This window comes from Podarcis erhardii, assembly GCF_964252035.2.
Source record: "Podarcis erhardii genome assembly, chromosome: 9".
Lineage (NCBI taxonomy): Eukaryota > Metazoa > Chordata > Lepidosauria > Squamata > Lacertidae > Podarcis > Podarcis erhardii.
Window position 1 is genome coordinate 21,788,768 of NC_138512.1, and position 15,944 is coordinate 21,804,711.

Here is a 15,944-nt window from a genome sequence, read left to right on the forward strand (position 1 = left end):
AGCCACCAATAGGGAGCTCTAGAATCTGACAGCTAACCCATTGGGTACTACCAAACAGCGACCCCTATTGCTGAAAGCAGGTAAACAGCAGGGAATGCTTCAGCTCAGCCTTTGCACTGTTGACTGAACACTCCCTGCCATGCAGATAATGGAGAAAGCTCATAAATTGTATCCCTTCTGGCATCCTGGCCAACTCTATTACACTGGTGTAAACCCTGGTGCATCAGAAGCACAGAATAGCAGCAAATAAAATCCGCTCATACGTCAGCAACTGATAAGACTTGTCAACCAGTTCTTCCAAAGTCTTCCTAAATTATAAAACTCCAAAATACAGGCCAAAAGAGAGCAGGTCTGGGAAGAGGGAGGCATACAATGGGCACCACCAGGGAAAAGGCCCTGCTCTGTGTACCTCCTGCCCTGTCATTTAATAGAGTGCCCACTTACCCTCCTTCTTGACATGGAATGCTCTCTATTGGAGTCTCCAGGTCCAGTACAAAGACCATAAGAAGGGAGAGCAGGGACCTTGAAGTTCCCATCAGCTGTTAATCAAGCAAGCACACAGGTCACCTTTGTCACAGGTGCGTCACACCTATGTCCTGGCCAGGCCTGCACCCAGTCTTGTTTCTGTATACTCTTGTTTGTTCTCAGTAACCAAAAACATATTATCATTAAACATACAAGGAGAAAAGTTGTTTTCCTTCATTTGCAAGGAATTGTACAAAACAAAGTGGGACTAATAAAGAAAAGTTCCAGGGTGGCAACAGAAAGCAAACTAAAAATGCTTTTACAGCTCATCAAAACTATCCAGCAATATCAAGTTATAGGAAAACTGGTGCTATTAACAATAATCCTTCTAGTTGGTTTGGCAACTTCCATGCACATGACGTGTGATGTTAATTATTTTAAATGATAACTAATCAGAGGCAACTACAGGAGAGCTATGATATTCAGGTGAGGGTCAGATGCCTTGTCAATCCCAGCAAGTATATAAGAGGATGACCTGGCCTGCCCGCCCAGGCCTGCGGTGGAGGGTGCATCTGCAAGCGGAGGATCCTCTGCACATGGCTGGGGTGGCATGATGGTGGCAGGGCAAGCCCACCACAGGGTGCCTTCTTGTCACCCCCTCAAAGATGGCACCCGGAGCCCTCCACCCCCCACCCCCCTTTGCTCTGCCCCTGGGAACAGATGCACAACACAATCCAATGAATAGCTACTCAAAAGTGATCATCATTGCTTTCCCTGAGCTAAGTCCCAAGTAAATGTGCATAGAATTGTAGCTTTGAGTTTCCACTTATTTGAGAGCAAGCCCTATTAAACATAAAGGGACTTATTACTGAGTAGACATGCTTAAGATTATGGTGCCAGTTACCTCCTTCTTCACTCAAGACTAGCAGGAGTGTTCTGCCAAAGCAGGTATAGCCAACGTGGTTTTGACTACAACTCCCATCATCCCTGGCTATTGGGCATGCTGGCTGGGGCTGATGGGAGTTGTAGTCCACAACATATGAAAGATACCAAGTTGGTCTGTAGGGAGTGGGGGTGATATAAAATGCCTTAGTTGTTTCTCAGCTATTGAGACAAAAAGGCTACAATGAGTTTGGCGTATACATTGGTTCCTATATCTATCAACTCTGTTCAATTTTGTGGCTACAGGCCTTTTTGCAACTGTTTAGAATAAGCATCTAGCCCACTTTCAATCAGTAATCCTGTACTTTTTGAAGAAAACATGTCTATTTTATTTCAGGAAGTAGTAATCCAATGTCATTGTTTGAAGAGAATGATAGTAAATATAAATCTCAACATGTCTTTGTTACGTTTGTGTTTCTTTTTGCTGAGAAATTAGATCTCCGAAGATACTGAAATTAATTAAGCCACATCAAAGAGCAGCCTTGTAATGCATTGATAACATATTCTTTCATCTTCAGGATTTCTTAAGGGCCACTTCTACTTGCAGTCATAGAATTATCTCTAATTACTCAGACTTTGTGAGCAATCTTTCTGACAATATAAAACCATCTTGCATGTTATAAATCAGGAGATGTGGAAACCCCCTTGAGAAATGTTACTACCCTTGTTGGCAATGTTTTTACTTCCATTACAATTCAAATTGACTTCAAATTAAATCTTAGGTAAAAGCCAGCGGATAACTTTCATGAGGAACTGAAAACCTTCTGCCTTTCAGATGTTGCTCTGAAACTCCCATTGGCCATGCTGGCTGGACCTGGTGGGAGTTGGAGCCCATTGACCCAAAGGTTCTCCATCCCTGATTCAAGCATATAAGAATCCTGTTAAGAAATATCAGTACTCATTTGGTCTTCCCTCAAAACTTTATTTTGTATTTTGTGGATCTTTGGACTGAGCCAGCATGGAACATTCACGTTTCCTTTGAACTCCTCTTTAGGTGAAATATTGGTGGCAAACTAGCCCAATGTCAGGAGGCAGCATGGCTTCTTTCTGGCCAATGAACCTGAATATTGGAAGGACAGACAAAAAGAAGTACCGTATTTTCGCTCTATAGGACGCACTTTTTCCCCTCCAAAAATTAAGGGGAAATGTGTGTGCGTTCTATGGAGCGAATGCAGGCTCCTTGGCTTCAGCGATAGCAACGCGAAGCCTCCAAAGCGCAGAGGGAGCGCTCCCTCCGCACTCCGGAGGCTACACGTTGCTTTCGCTGAAGCCTGGAGAGTGAGAGGGGTTGGTGCGCACCGACAGTATGTCTCTGGAGACAGTATGTCTCTGAAAAGCATGCAGCTACACTCATAACCTGCTTGAGAGCTTCCCTTGGGCATCTGGTTGCTGTCAGGAGCTGGAGTCAAGCGTAGGTCAACAATAAAACAACAAAGCACAGTGAAGTTAGCTCTTTATTCAATGAAACAAAACAACTCAGTCCTACTGGGCACAACAACCCTCTCAGTAGATCTTGCTCAACGAAGCTGTTGTGAGGACTGAAGGTCCCCACCTTCCTACCAATCTCTAAGGCTCCTCCCCCAGTTCATTCATCAGCAGCCTAAGGCTCCATTGTCTTGTCTCTCATTGCTCTGCTCTCTTCATTTCTCTGCATGTTCTGGGAGGGTTGCAGCAGAATAATAATAATAATATTTTTTTTATTTATACCCCGCCCTTCCCGATTTAAAAACTGGGCTCAGGGCGGCTAATAGCAAATATAAAACACTGATTAAAATGTGACTTAAGAACAGCATAAGAACAGCATAAAATACAACATAAATGCAGCATCAATGTCAATAAAATTCAAAAATTCAGGGGTCATTTTTTTGGGGGGGGGACCCCAGTCAGTAAACATCAAATGATCACCAGGGCTAACTGGCCAAGGTGGTCCTACTAGGGCCAGCAAGGAGACCAGGGAAGAGTTTAAATGTGGGGTCCCAGAAAGGGTTTCTTCATAGAAAAGGAAGGGGGAAAGGGAATAGAGGATCAGGCTAATTCAAATTGAAGGCCAGGTGGAATAACTCTGTCTTACAGGCCCTGCGGAAGGAGATCAAGTCCTGCAGGGCCCTAGTCTTGTGGGACAGAGCATTCCACCAGGTCAGAGCCATCACTGACAAAGCCCTGGCCCTGGTGGAAGCTTCCTTAGGGCCCGGGACCTTTAAGCTATTATTATTCATGGACCTTAGGGTCCTCTGTGGGACATAGCAGGAGAGGCGGTCCCATAAATACGAGGGTCCTAGACCTCATAGGGCTTTAAAGGTTAAAACCAGCACCTTAAACCTGACCCGATACTCCAGCGGGAGCCAGTGCAGCTGGTAGAGCACTGCGTGAATATGCTCCCATGGCAAGGACCCTGTGAGGAGCCTCGCTGCAGTATTCAGCACCCGCTGTAGTTTCTGGGACAGTTTCAAGGGCAGCCCCGTGTGAAGCGAGTTACAGTAGTCAAGCCTGGAGGTGACCGTTACATGGATCACTGTGGCCAGGTTGGGGCGGGAAAAGTAAAGGACCAACTGCTTGATACAATGAAGATGGAAAAATGTCGACTTGGCTGTTGCTGCAACCTGTGCCTCCATGGAAAGGGAGACGTCAAGGATTACACCCAAGCTCTTAACGGAAGGCACTGGCACTAACTGAGCCCCCGCAAGACAAGGGAGTTGGTCCCCAAACCCCATGCCATCCCAACCCAGCCAGAGGACCCCTGTCTTTGAAGGATTTAATTTCAGCCGGCTTCCACAAAGCCATCCAGCCACAGCTTCCAAGCATCTGGTCAGTGTGTCCGGGGCCGAGTCAGGGTGGCTGCCCTTCAGCAGATAGAGCTGAGTGTCATCAGCATATTGGTGACAACCCAGCCCAAAGCTCCAGACAATCTGGGCGAGGGGGTGCATGAAGATGTTGAAAAGCATCTGGGAAAGGATTGCGCCCTGCAGAACACCAAGGAGTGGTGCGATGACACCCTCTGTCCCCGACTAGATATGAAGGAGTACAGCCATTGTTGGGATGTGCCCTGAATCCCCACGTCGGCAAGATCATGATCAACCATGTCGAAGGCTGCTGACAAATCTAAAAGAATCAGCAGTCCTGACCCGCCTCGATCCAGTTATCTATGGAGATCATGTGTTAGGGCAACCAGAGCCGTCTCAGTCCCGAAACCAGTACGGAAACTGGACTGAAATGGATCTAAAGCCAATGTTTCTTCCAGAAACCTACCAAGCTATTCAGCAACCGCTCTCTTAATTACCTTACCCAGATATGAAAGATTCGAAACTGGGCTGTAATTGGATAGATCTAAAGGATCTAGTGAAGTTTTCTTTAAGAGCAGGCACACCACTGCATCCTTCAGCTCCCCTGGGAATGTCCCCGTGCCAAGGGACAAATTGATGATTTCAACCAGGGGGACCCACACAATGTCTGGGCACACTCTAATCAGCCAAGGGGTGAGTCCCTGGATTTTTCAGCAGCCTACCTCATCTCTGTCTCCTTGCTCACCTCTGCTTCTGCCTCTGTTTCTGGACTGCTCTCTGCCACAGTCTCTTCCTGCTCACTAAACCCTGTTGCCTCTTCAGTTTCCGACACCTCCTCCTCCTCCCAGTGTGTCCCCTCTTCTCTCTCTGACCACTCATCGTCATCCCACCACCAATCCCCTGGCTCTGAGACTTCTTTCCCTGGGGGTTTCCCTGGGGGTTCCCCCGCTGGTGTCTCCCACCATGCCTCTGCATCCATCCATGACTGTCGGCCACTTGGGCAACAGGACATAACTTTATTTTGTGTTTTGTGGATCTTTGGTCCGAGCCAGCAGGGCTCTGCTTGTTTGTATTCGTCTTGGTCCACACAATTTCCTATTGGTCTCTCTACAGCATCTACAGAGAGGCCAGTCGGAAAAGAGTATGATCATATACTTAGTTGTGTTAAAGTTCCTGTGGATAATGTCGAAGGAATTATGAGAGGGTATTAAAAACCTATCGTTCGGCTTGGAAGAGAGAGAGAAACTTCTTCCGCCTCCTGTAACAGTTTTTTAAGACTGCTAAAACAGCAGCTTAATTTCATTGCCTAGACTAACCGGTGCCAGGTTATCCCAGGAGACAAAGAGAAAGCCAAGTATCTGATCAAGCTTGAAATGCCCTTGCACAACTGCCTTATTTGTTCTCAGGAATAGGCAAACCATGCCAAGATAGCTTTCTCATAACAGTAAGATTTGACAAATGCAACCTCAACCTTTTCCTCTAATCTTCCAACTGACCTCCCTGCTTCAATGTGAAACATTACTCAGAGGTGTGACATATTTTTCTTCTTGCATAACGCTCCCAATTCATAGGGTAAGATCTTGCCAGCTACAACTGCACATAGTAACCTAGCGCATCACTAAGTGTGTGTGTGTGTATATATATATATAATTGTAAACAGAAAGTGCTCTAGCTAATGGGCAGCAGGAGATATCAGATATCTAAAGTCTGCTGATGAATTTGATACGGTCAAGTTTGATTCCACCTGAAAGCAAAGTGGTACATCTCTTAGCCCAGGCAAAACAAATGACCATCAAATATATGAAGGGTGGTATACAAATTTGATCAATAATAATAAAGTACACTTGTGGTGGGTGTGCACACACGTTTGTGGTGGATGAAGCAGACAGACGTGGCCACAGTTTAGGATCTGGCCCAATCACCGTCTAAATCCGGCCAGCAGACAGTCCAGGAATCAGTGTGTTTTTACATGTGTCCTTTTACTTAAAATGCATCTCTGGGTTATTCTGGGGCCTGCCTTGTGTTTTTACATGAGTAGAATGTGTGCTTTTATTTAAAAAGCATCTCTGGGTGGCGCTGTGGGTTAAACCACAGAGCCTAGGACTTGCCGATAAGAAGGTCGGCGGTTCGAATCCTCGCGACGGGGTGAGCTCCCGTTGTTCAGTCCCTGCTCCTGCCAACCTAGGAGTTCAAAAGCACGTCAAAGTGCAAGTAGATAAATAGGTACCGCTCTGGCAGGAAGGTAAACGGTGTTTCCGTGTGCTGCTCTGGTTCACCAGAAGTGGCTTAGTCATGCTGGCCACATGACCTGGAAGCTGTATGCCGGCTCCCTTGGCCAATAAAGTGAGATAATAATAATAATAATAATAATAATAATAATAATAATAATAAATTTATTTATCTCCCGCCCTCCCCAGCTGAAGCCGGGCTCAGGACGGCTAACAACACTAAAATAGTGCAACACTTTACCTCTGCAACCCCAGAGTCGGCCATGACTAGACCTAAAGGTCAGGGGTCCCTTTACCTTTACCTTACTGGGTTATTTGTGGGGCCTGCCTGGTGTTTTTACATGAGTAGAATGTGTGCTTTTATTTAAAATGCATCTCTGGGTTATTGGTGAGGCATAGGAATTTGTTCTTTTCTTTCTTCAAAATATAGTCCGTCCGCCCCCACAAGTTCTGAGGGACAGTGGACCAGCCCCCTGTAGAAAAAGTTTGCTGACCCCTGGTTTAGGGACAGAGCACAGGCTTTTCATACAAAAATAATCTTGGTTTAATGGCTGCTGACCAGCCCCGGCATCTGCGTGGCCTGCTGATGCCATTGCCCAATGCAGGGCACTGCTAGTCGGTTAGCAGCCCTGTTCCTGAATGGTGCTGACCCAGTCTCTCCCCACTTCTGATGCCTTCTGATGTCGCTCACGCGGCAGCCCGAACAGTCACTGTGCAAACAGCAGCCCGTATGGATGCAGTACAAGCGGCAGCAACAGCCATCCTAATTTTACATGTCATGTACTGTAACTTTAAATGGAAATCCTTGATGGCTCTGCTTCTCAAGAGGCTATTTATCTTGTGCCAAGGGAAGTAAGTTTTTCTTTGACAGCTTCCAAAGCCCTACCACCACCACCTTTTCTCTTGCCACCTCCTTCGCTCTTTTAATTTATATTCAATCCCACTGTCGGTACATCACTCTTTTTTATGTCGCCTTTCCCCACAGCCATAGGTTTGGCAGTTTGCCATTTGTCATGGTATCTCTTAGGGTTCTGTGACCTTTTCCTAGCGCAATAAAAATAGCACTATGACTTGGCTACTTCCAGATCAAATATCTTCAGACTCATCAAACACAGTTTCTTCCCCACAGTCCATTGATCTTTCCCTGTTACTCTCCGCTGCTACATACTCCTTGGTGAAGGAGGAAGTCACACTTTCTTCAAAGCAAGCAGAGCAAAAGAAGTCATGTTATCCAATCCTTAATATTTCTGAGGGGGGACAACTTTGGATTATCCTGAAAAACACCAGCACCATGAATCACACGAGTACATTTCAGTTAGTCACGTGATAATTTTTTGTGAGGTTCGTTTTTCAGTTCCAAACACTGTTTTGAAGGGTGCAAAGAATTACAGAGGGGGGAAACCACCCCAACACTGTTAAATTCTTCCCTTTCCAATTATTTCATGCCTGTTCATAGCCACAGTTTCCCCCAAACTGCTCATGCTACTTTGCCAAAAAAAAAAAAAAAAGTTACTTGAAAGGATATTGCCTGCACTATTTTTTTAAACTCCCATTGCTATAAACTGGTACTTTATTTATTTATTTAACAAACATTAAGTACTGCTTAGTGGTGGTAAAAACTTAAAGAAGATTGCAAAAAATAAAACCCATTAGTTTGTCAATAGAGGTTAAAAATCGGCATTTTAAAGCATGAAATACCAATTTAAACCAATAATAAACAGATTAAAACACATATCGCTTCTACATATAGGCTTTCCTAAACAAAAATGTTTTAAGCAAGCACCAAAAAGACAACAGTGAAGGCTTTTGCTTGATGTCAGTCAGCAGGGAGTTCAAAGGTGTAAATCAGTCTACAACTCCCATGATCCCTAGCTAGCAGGATCAGTGGTCAGGGATGATGGGAATTGTAGTCTCAAAACATCTGGAGGGCAGAGGCTGAGGAAGCCTGGTGTAAATGCTGCAAACACTAAATATTTCATACAAAGGCAGGAAGAGTATTATGTAGTGCATATTGATAGCGCCACTTCATCAGACTGAGCATGTATGGGATAAGACGAGCTCACAAGCTGCTAAGGCCTTTGTAGACTAGTAGTGACATCTTAAATTTGGTCTGGTAAAAATTCAGCAACCAGTGCAGGTCTCTGAGCAAAGCTGTTATATATGCTGACAGAGTCTCCCTACTGCTGAGAGAATGAAGCAGAAGAGTGAAAACCTCTTTCACAGAGAAAGAAAACCTTCGAAAACTGGAAGACAGCTTTCATCACAGCATGTCTTTCAACCACAAAAAAGTGAGGATGTGGGGACTGCCTTCTTTATTGTAATAACGTAATAATATATTACAGGCACGTCCAACAGGTAGATCATGATATACGTTTCCGAGCACAATTCAAAGTGTTGGCATTGAACTTTAAAGCCCTAAATGGCCTCAGTCCAGTATATCTGAAGGAGCGTCTCCACCCCCATCATTCAGCCCGGACACTGAGGTCCAGCGCCGAGGGCTTTCTGGGGGTTCCCTTGCTATGAGAAGCCAAGATACAGGGAACCAGGCAGAGGGCCTTCTCGGTAGTGGCACCCACCCTGTGGAACGCCCTCCCATCAGATGTCATAGAGAAAAATAACTACCTGACATTCAGAAGATATTTGAAGGCAGCCCTGTTTAGGGAAACTTTTAATGTTTAATAGATTATTGTATTTTAATATTCTGTTGAAAGCCGCCCAGAGTGGCTGGGGAAACCCAGGCAGATGGGCGGGGTATAAATAAATTATTATTATTATTATTATTATTATTATTATTATTATTATTATTATACCAGTAGATCACTGGACGTCTGTGGTAGATCACTGGTAGATCACTGGCTCCCCCCCACAGAAGCTGAACAACTTTGAACTGAACCCCTCAAAACAGGGCTTCCCTTCCTAAAAACCCCACAAAAGAGGGTAGATCACAGCCAGTTTTTAACTCTGTGAGTAGATCACAGCCTCTTGGGAGTGGGCCACCCCTGATATATTACCGTATTTTTCGTCCCATAGGGCGCACCGGCCCATAGGACGCACCTAGTCTTTTTGGGGGAAAATAAAGGGGGGAAATTTCCTTTATTTCCCCCCCCCAAACCAGGTCGGGGAATCCAGCGCTGCGCCTCCCTGCTGTCCCCCGAGCTTGTGGGACTGGCGCTGGGGAGAAGCGTCCAAACCAGCCTCCAAACCAGGTCGGGGAACAGCGGGATGCCGGCGCTGCGCCTCCCCGCTGTCCCCCGAGCTTGTGGGCTGCAAGGCTTGTGGATAGCTTCCTGAAGCCTGGAGAGCCCCATAGGACGCACACACATTTCCCCTTCATTTTTTGGGGAAAAATACAGTACATTAAATATCAATGCAATCGCAGCGATGTTTTGCCGCTTCATTCAAAATATAACTTCTCGCCAACTCACCTGAAAAAGCAGCCTAGAATAAATTCACACAAGAGGTTTCCTCCCATACACTGCAAGGGCCTGTAATATATTTTTTTCCATGGGCATGTGGTAGCTGCTAATTGGCTATTAAAAGACGTTGCTTTGCCAAGAGACTGGCTGTCTCCTTCAAAAGGAGTCTGGACATCGAAACACGGAGACTGTGAAGGACTCACATGCAAATCATTGCAAAGTGCCATTACTTTAGCAAGAGCTTACTCGATTTCATAAATCTTTAAAACTCATTTGAAAGCTATTTTTCACAATGGGACTGGTAAGCCAGAAGCATTTTAGGCCAGATTGCTCTTTTCATAACCCTTTACTGAAATGCCGCCATTTCCAAAATTCAGCACCCACAAGATCAAGAACGAGAGTCGGGAATGAACATAAATAATGATTTCCCCTAATTTTCATTCTGCAGATTGTCACTGGATTACAATACTCCTCCTTATCGCCCCTAAATTATTTAAAGTAAGCTGAGCAATCGAAATTCTCCCACCACCTAAATTATTTAGGGCATAAATGTTTCCCGTCGAATGCTTTTGTGGTCATATTATGTGTCTTGCTCCTAAGTGAATAAAATTAGCTTTCATGCCATAATACAAAGCAAGGGTCGGAAATAATACATGAAGTTTCTGCCGTTATCTTTTTAACCATGAAGAAGATGAAGCCCTGTTCATCAACAATATCATTTCATTTGTCTTCCGTAAAAGCCAGCGCCTGTGAAAAATGGGTCAACCTTTAGTTATGGGGAAGAAAAAAATGAAGTGTTATTTTTATTTATTTATTAAGAAGTGGGACATTCCAGGATCAAATCAGAAGCTGGGACGGCTTTCATAATTTCAGGACTATCCCTGGAAAACTGGGAGACTTGGAGGGTATGCTAGACTGGCAAGGTGCCATCTACATTGTAACACCAGCCTGCCAGAGCATTGCCAGCTGACTCCAAAGCCTCAGAACTTCTTCCTTACTTTGAGCAACTTGTTGATAGTACAAGGACTCTAATTCCTCCCCCTTTTCCTTGCTTGCTGCCCTGAACTTTAACCTCTGCTTCCCTTTAACGGCATACTTCCTCCCGGTCTTCCTGGCCCTTCTGTTCTTGCACACGTACATACCGTATTTTTCGATCCATAAGATGCACCCGACCATAAGACGCACCTAGTTTTTAGAGGAGGAAAACAAGGGGAAAAAATATTCTGAACAAAACAGTGGATGTATGATTTTTGTGGTTCATGCTGTGGCCACAGACATGTGATCTGATGGTGAATTTGGGGTGACCCAATGCAAAAATCCTGAGGATCCATGTGGATCCGTGCTTTGTAACCACGTTTTTGCGCCATTGTGGCCCCATGTAAGTAAGTGCGTACTATGAAAGGACACATGAGTCTTAATAAAAGAATGAATCAGCTGCCTTTGCATCCTCCAGTTCTGGCAAAGGGACATGAGCGTAAAATTCTTTCCAGGCCAGGAAAATTCTATTGGTGTGGTTATCTCTTTGTCTCAAAATGAGCCGCAATAAAGACTCCATTCAGAATAGCTGTTTATGAGAACCTGTGTATTTGCATTTGGCGCTGATCTTATCCCTTAGCATATATTGTGCTGTTTATCAATGCTGTCCATCTTCACTTGATCCTGGTTAGAGCTTTAGTTTACTTTATTGGGTGTAAAGCTGTCCTTCTATTCCAAGGTTTCACACCAAGTTCTCAAGGCCATAGAAATGCAAGTTCTTGATATTAATTTAGTGTGTTGTTGGACCTGACAGGATCTCGCCTGTTATAGATCTTTTCAAAAGACAAAGCTGCCAGACACCTCACATTTGATGGAAATCAATTTCTCGTGGTATTATTTCTCACCGGAAAAGAAAAGGTTTGTATATCCCCTGAAGCAATATAAAAGTAGCCTCCTTCCCTCTCTTAAAAAAAATAAAAAATAAATCCAAACTGTTCTGAACATCAAGAGCCTCATTTAAGAATATTGAATTAAAAGGAAGAAATTGCCTGGAACTATAAAACTGTACCAAAAAATGGAATGCATTCTATCTCCCCTTTCAAGCAAACAAACAAAGCAGGAAAATATCCCTAAAAGCTGCTGTAATTGCAGTCGTATTCACCCTTTTTGGGAATAGGCTGTTATGGACTACAGTGGGATTTCCTTATGGGTAAACGCACATAGGATTTATATTGTAAATCTCTATAGTCATATGTGCTTGCTCTCAACATGGAAGGGGTTAGCAATCTTGTCCCAAACTTCAGAGAACTGCATTTTGGAACGATAACATAGCAAATATCTATAGTCTTTGTGCCATCAGTTTGCTACTGGCAAAATCCTATGCTTAGCGAGTAGGGCCGGTACCCCTCCGTGAGCCTTGTAAATTGCAGTGTTGGTCCTGGAAGTATAGGCAGGAATGGATGGGAGAATTAGGCTTCGTTCCAGAAATAGCAAAGGTCTCAGGGACCTTGAGTGACCCCGGAGCTGGAGGGCAGGAGCCAGCCAAGAAGAAAATGGGCAAGAAGGAAGGAAGCGGGGAACCAATGACATATCATGGAAATTGACAAGTACAGGCATGGAAGAGCTGGAAGCTGTACAGAAGAATTTATAGGTAGCCAGGGTCATTTAGAGGTGGTGAATGAAGCTATTGTGATGTTGGGTCGAAAAATCCCACATCGTCAGCAAAAAGAGGCAGTGTTGTAATAGTCAGCATATAACAACAACAACAACAACAACGGCCTGCATAGATGCAAGAGAGTCAAGTCCAATGTATCATAGAGTTTATCATCCACAATGGAGCAGAGTGACTCACTTCAATTAGGTCTATTCAGCAGCTGAGTAACAGAGATGTTGAATGAAAGGAGGCTCTCCCACTTCCAAAGGCAGCTATGGTTTATATTTTCTCCATTGTTTTATGTTTAACATAGTCTTAACTGGCCTTTTTCTTTACAAAGACAAAACACATGGTACCAGGAGTGGGAGGCACATTGCCAAAAAAAGAGAGTAAAATTAACACGGCCACCCAAAAGCCTAGGCATTGGTGCAGTTCAGAACTCTGAATTGCCAGCAGTTAAACACGGAAGCAACATTGCTGAAACCTAAGAAGTATCTCAGAAGCACTCTGAATTGTGCATCAAAGCTACAGAGATTATTAAAGCAAAGGATGAACATAAACATGTTCAGCTTACAATAGTAGAAACCATAGTAGCTTTAGACATTTTTGGTGTACATACATACGTAAAGGGACCCCTGACCATTAGGTCCAGTCGTGACCGACTCTGGGGTTGCGGCGCTCATCTCGCTTTATTGGCCGAGGGAACCGGCGTACAGCTTCCGGGTCATGTGGCCAGCATGACTAAGCCGCTTCTGGCGAACCAGAGCAGCGCACGGAAATGCCGTTTACCATCCCACAGGAGCGGTACCTATTTATCTACTTGCACTTTGATGTGCTTTTGAACTGTTAGGTTGGCAGGAGCAGGGACCGAGCAACATGAGCTCACCCCGTCATGGGGATTCAAACCGCCAACCTTCTGATCAGCAAGTCCTAGGCTCTGTGGTTTAACCCACAGCGCCACCCACATCCCATACATACATACATACATACATACATACATACATAAAAAATACACACACACCAGCCATGACTGTGTCTGGTAGATGTTTTGTACTTACGCAAACCTTCCTTAAGCTTGCTGATATATTCCTGTGCATGGATGGTGCCATTTAAATCAGAACCAGTGAAGGCAGTGAAAATAGCGAATGATACCCCATGAACTAGCAATTCCTTGGACCACATGGGAGAGGAGAGCTGATGGAAGGTCAGTCCATTCTGCATAGGTGGTTGGCTACAAATTAACCATTAGTTGTCGACACAGCTCAATGGCCCATAACAGGAAGCCTTAAACACTGCAGGCCACAATACCTCAAGGACCACCTCTCTCCATTTGAACCTATCCCAACCCTGAGATCATCTTCCGAGGCCCTTCTTCATGTGCAATCTGAATGAGAGGTCTGGAGGGTGGCAACACGAGAACGGGCCTTTTCTGTGGGATGCTCTCCAAAGGGAGATTCAGAATAGTCTTATAACTTGATAGAAATGTCATAGCAATGTGCTCAGCTATTATTTAATCAACACAAGGTGTTGTTATTGTTTTTTGTAGATGTGCTATACAGTCCTACCTTGGAAGTCGAATGGAATCCAAGCGTGGCTTCTGATTGGCTGCAGGAAGGTCCTGCAGCCAATTGGAAGCCGCGGAAGCCCCGCCGAACGTTCAGTTTCCAAAAGAATGTTTGCAAACTGGAACAGTCACTTTCAGGTTTTGATCGTTCGGGAGCCAAAATGTTTGAGAACTAGGCTGTTTGAAAACCAAGGTACAACTATACCAGCTTTATATATGCTGAGTTTCAGGTAACTGTGAGATCTCACCACATAAAGGACTCCAGCAACTTTTTATTTTATTTTATTTTTTACAAATGAACGTTTATTGACTGAATTAGACAAACATGGTGGTTTTCCTTAATATAAAATAGTATAACAAACTGCTGCGTTGACATAATAAAATGAGGTTGTTTTTTGTATCAAGGCGCCATCCTTAGCTGAGGCAACTCTTGCAGCGTTGCAATCCATTCTCATTGCAAGCGGTGCACTTGAGGGCTTTGAATGAGTCCGTAAAACAGTTCCGAAACACTGACATCTTGCTCCCATGGCACGCTGAGCACGGAATAAAACCAAAGCCCCCACATGAGAGGCATTCATGAGGGTGTTGAACTCTCTGAGGGGGGGGAGAGACAGAAAGTAAGATGGCATCCATTATTTGCATTATATTCTGAGGGCCAAACTGGACAGGAAATTAAATGTGAGAATGAAAGTAACTTACACATTTCTTCTTATGTAAATACAGTGGTACCTCCGGTTGCGGACGGGATCCATTCCAGAGCTCCGGTCGGATCCCGAGGTTTCCGCAACCGGAGGTGCCTGTTCTGCGCACACACGCGGCGCAATAAATCGCTTCTGCGCATGCGCACGGCGTGCTAGAGCGCTACTGCGCATGCGTGCGCAGCGAAACCCAGAAATATACTTCCAGGTTTGCCATGTGCGTATCCCGAAGGATACGTAACAACAGGGGCACGTAAGTAGTGGTACCACTGTATGACTCTCAGGACCCATAGCTCCAACAAAAACCTTTCTGAAGCTGCTATTTGTATTTCAAGAGAACCCTCCATTCCTGCCAGTGGAAGCTTCCCTTGAATCAGGAATGGAAGTTTCAAGGAGATATTTTTTGTTGAGATGTGTTATAAGAAAAACTGCTCCCTTTCTCTTATGGGGTATAGAGCCCATATAGAGTCCACAGAGGCCAACCAGAGTATATTGAGAAGCAAAGTGGCTAGTAAGCCTGATCTTTATTCAAAGAACTGTTGCAACAGGGTCCCCGCTCACCACACGCAGGAGGGAGGAGAACCCTGAACAATGGTGCGCAAGGCCTTATATAGACTTTTGAAATTGCCCACCCTGCAGCCCAAGACCACCCCCCACAAAACATCATACATACATCACAGAAGGGGAAATCCCGCCTGCCAGGATACCTGAGAATGGTCACTGATTGTATTGCCTGGGCAGCCTGGCCATTCTTTTGTGATGGTTAATACTTTAGTTCCTGAATCCAGGTCACAGGCATACACAAATACAGTGGTACCTCAGGTTACATACACTTCAGGTTACATGCGCTTCAGGTTACAGACTCCACTAACCCAGAAATAGTGCTTCAGGTTAAGAACTTTGCTTCAGGATGAGAACAGAAATCATGCCCCGGCAGCGCAGCAGCAGCAGGAGGCCCCATTAGCTAAAGCGGTGCTTCAGGTTAAGAACAGTTTCAGGTTAAGTACAGACCTCCAGAACAAATTAAGTACTTAACCCGAGGTACCACCGTACACCCTTAAGACAGGATTTGCAAGCAAAAAGACAATGGGAAGGCTTTCCCCATTTGCCTCCCTTACTGCAGAGGAATATCTGAGGTCAATGGGAGAGTCAAAATGGCTTCAGGATTGCTCTCCCATACTATTTCAGACACACGGTTCATATAGTTAGATGTGTGTGATTT

The 15,944-nt window shown here is 44.8% G+C and overlaps 1 protein-coding gene across 1 annotated transcript in view; it reads right to left on the reverse strand.

Annotated features, from left to right (window-relative positions):
- Positions 1 to 14,331: 14,331 nt before the first annotated feature.
- The window catches only part of GRXCR1 (glutaredoxin and cysteine rich domain containing 1), a 53,870-nt gene continuing 52,257 nt past the window's right edge, over positions 14,332 to 15,944 (reverse strand). Inside the window, exon 5 of the mRNA XM_081875995.1 lies at positions 14,332 to 14,618. Coding sequence (XP_081732121.1) covers positions 14,439 to 14,618 — 180 coding nt within the window. The 3' untranslated portion in view covers positions 14,332 to 14,438. The remainder of the gene's footprint in view (positions 14,619 to 15,944) is intronic.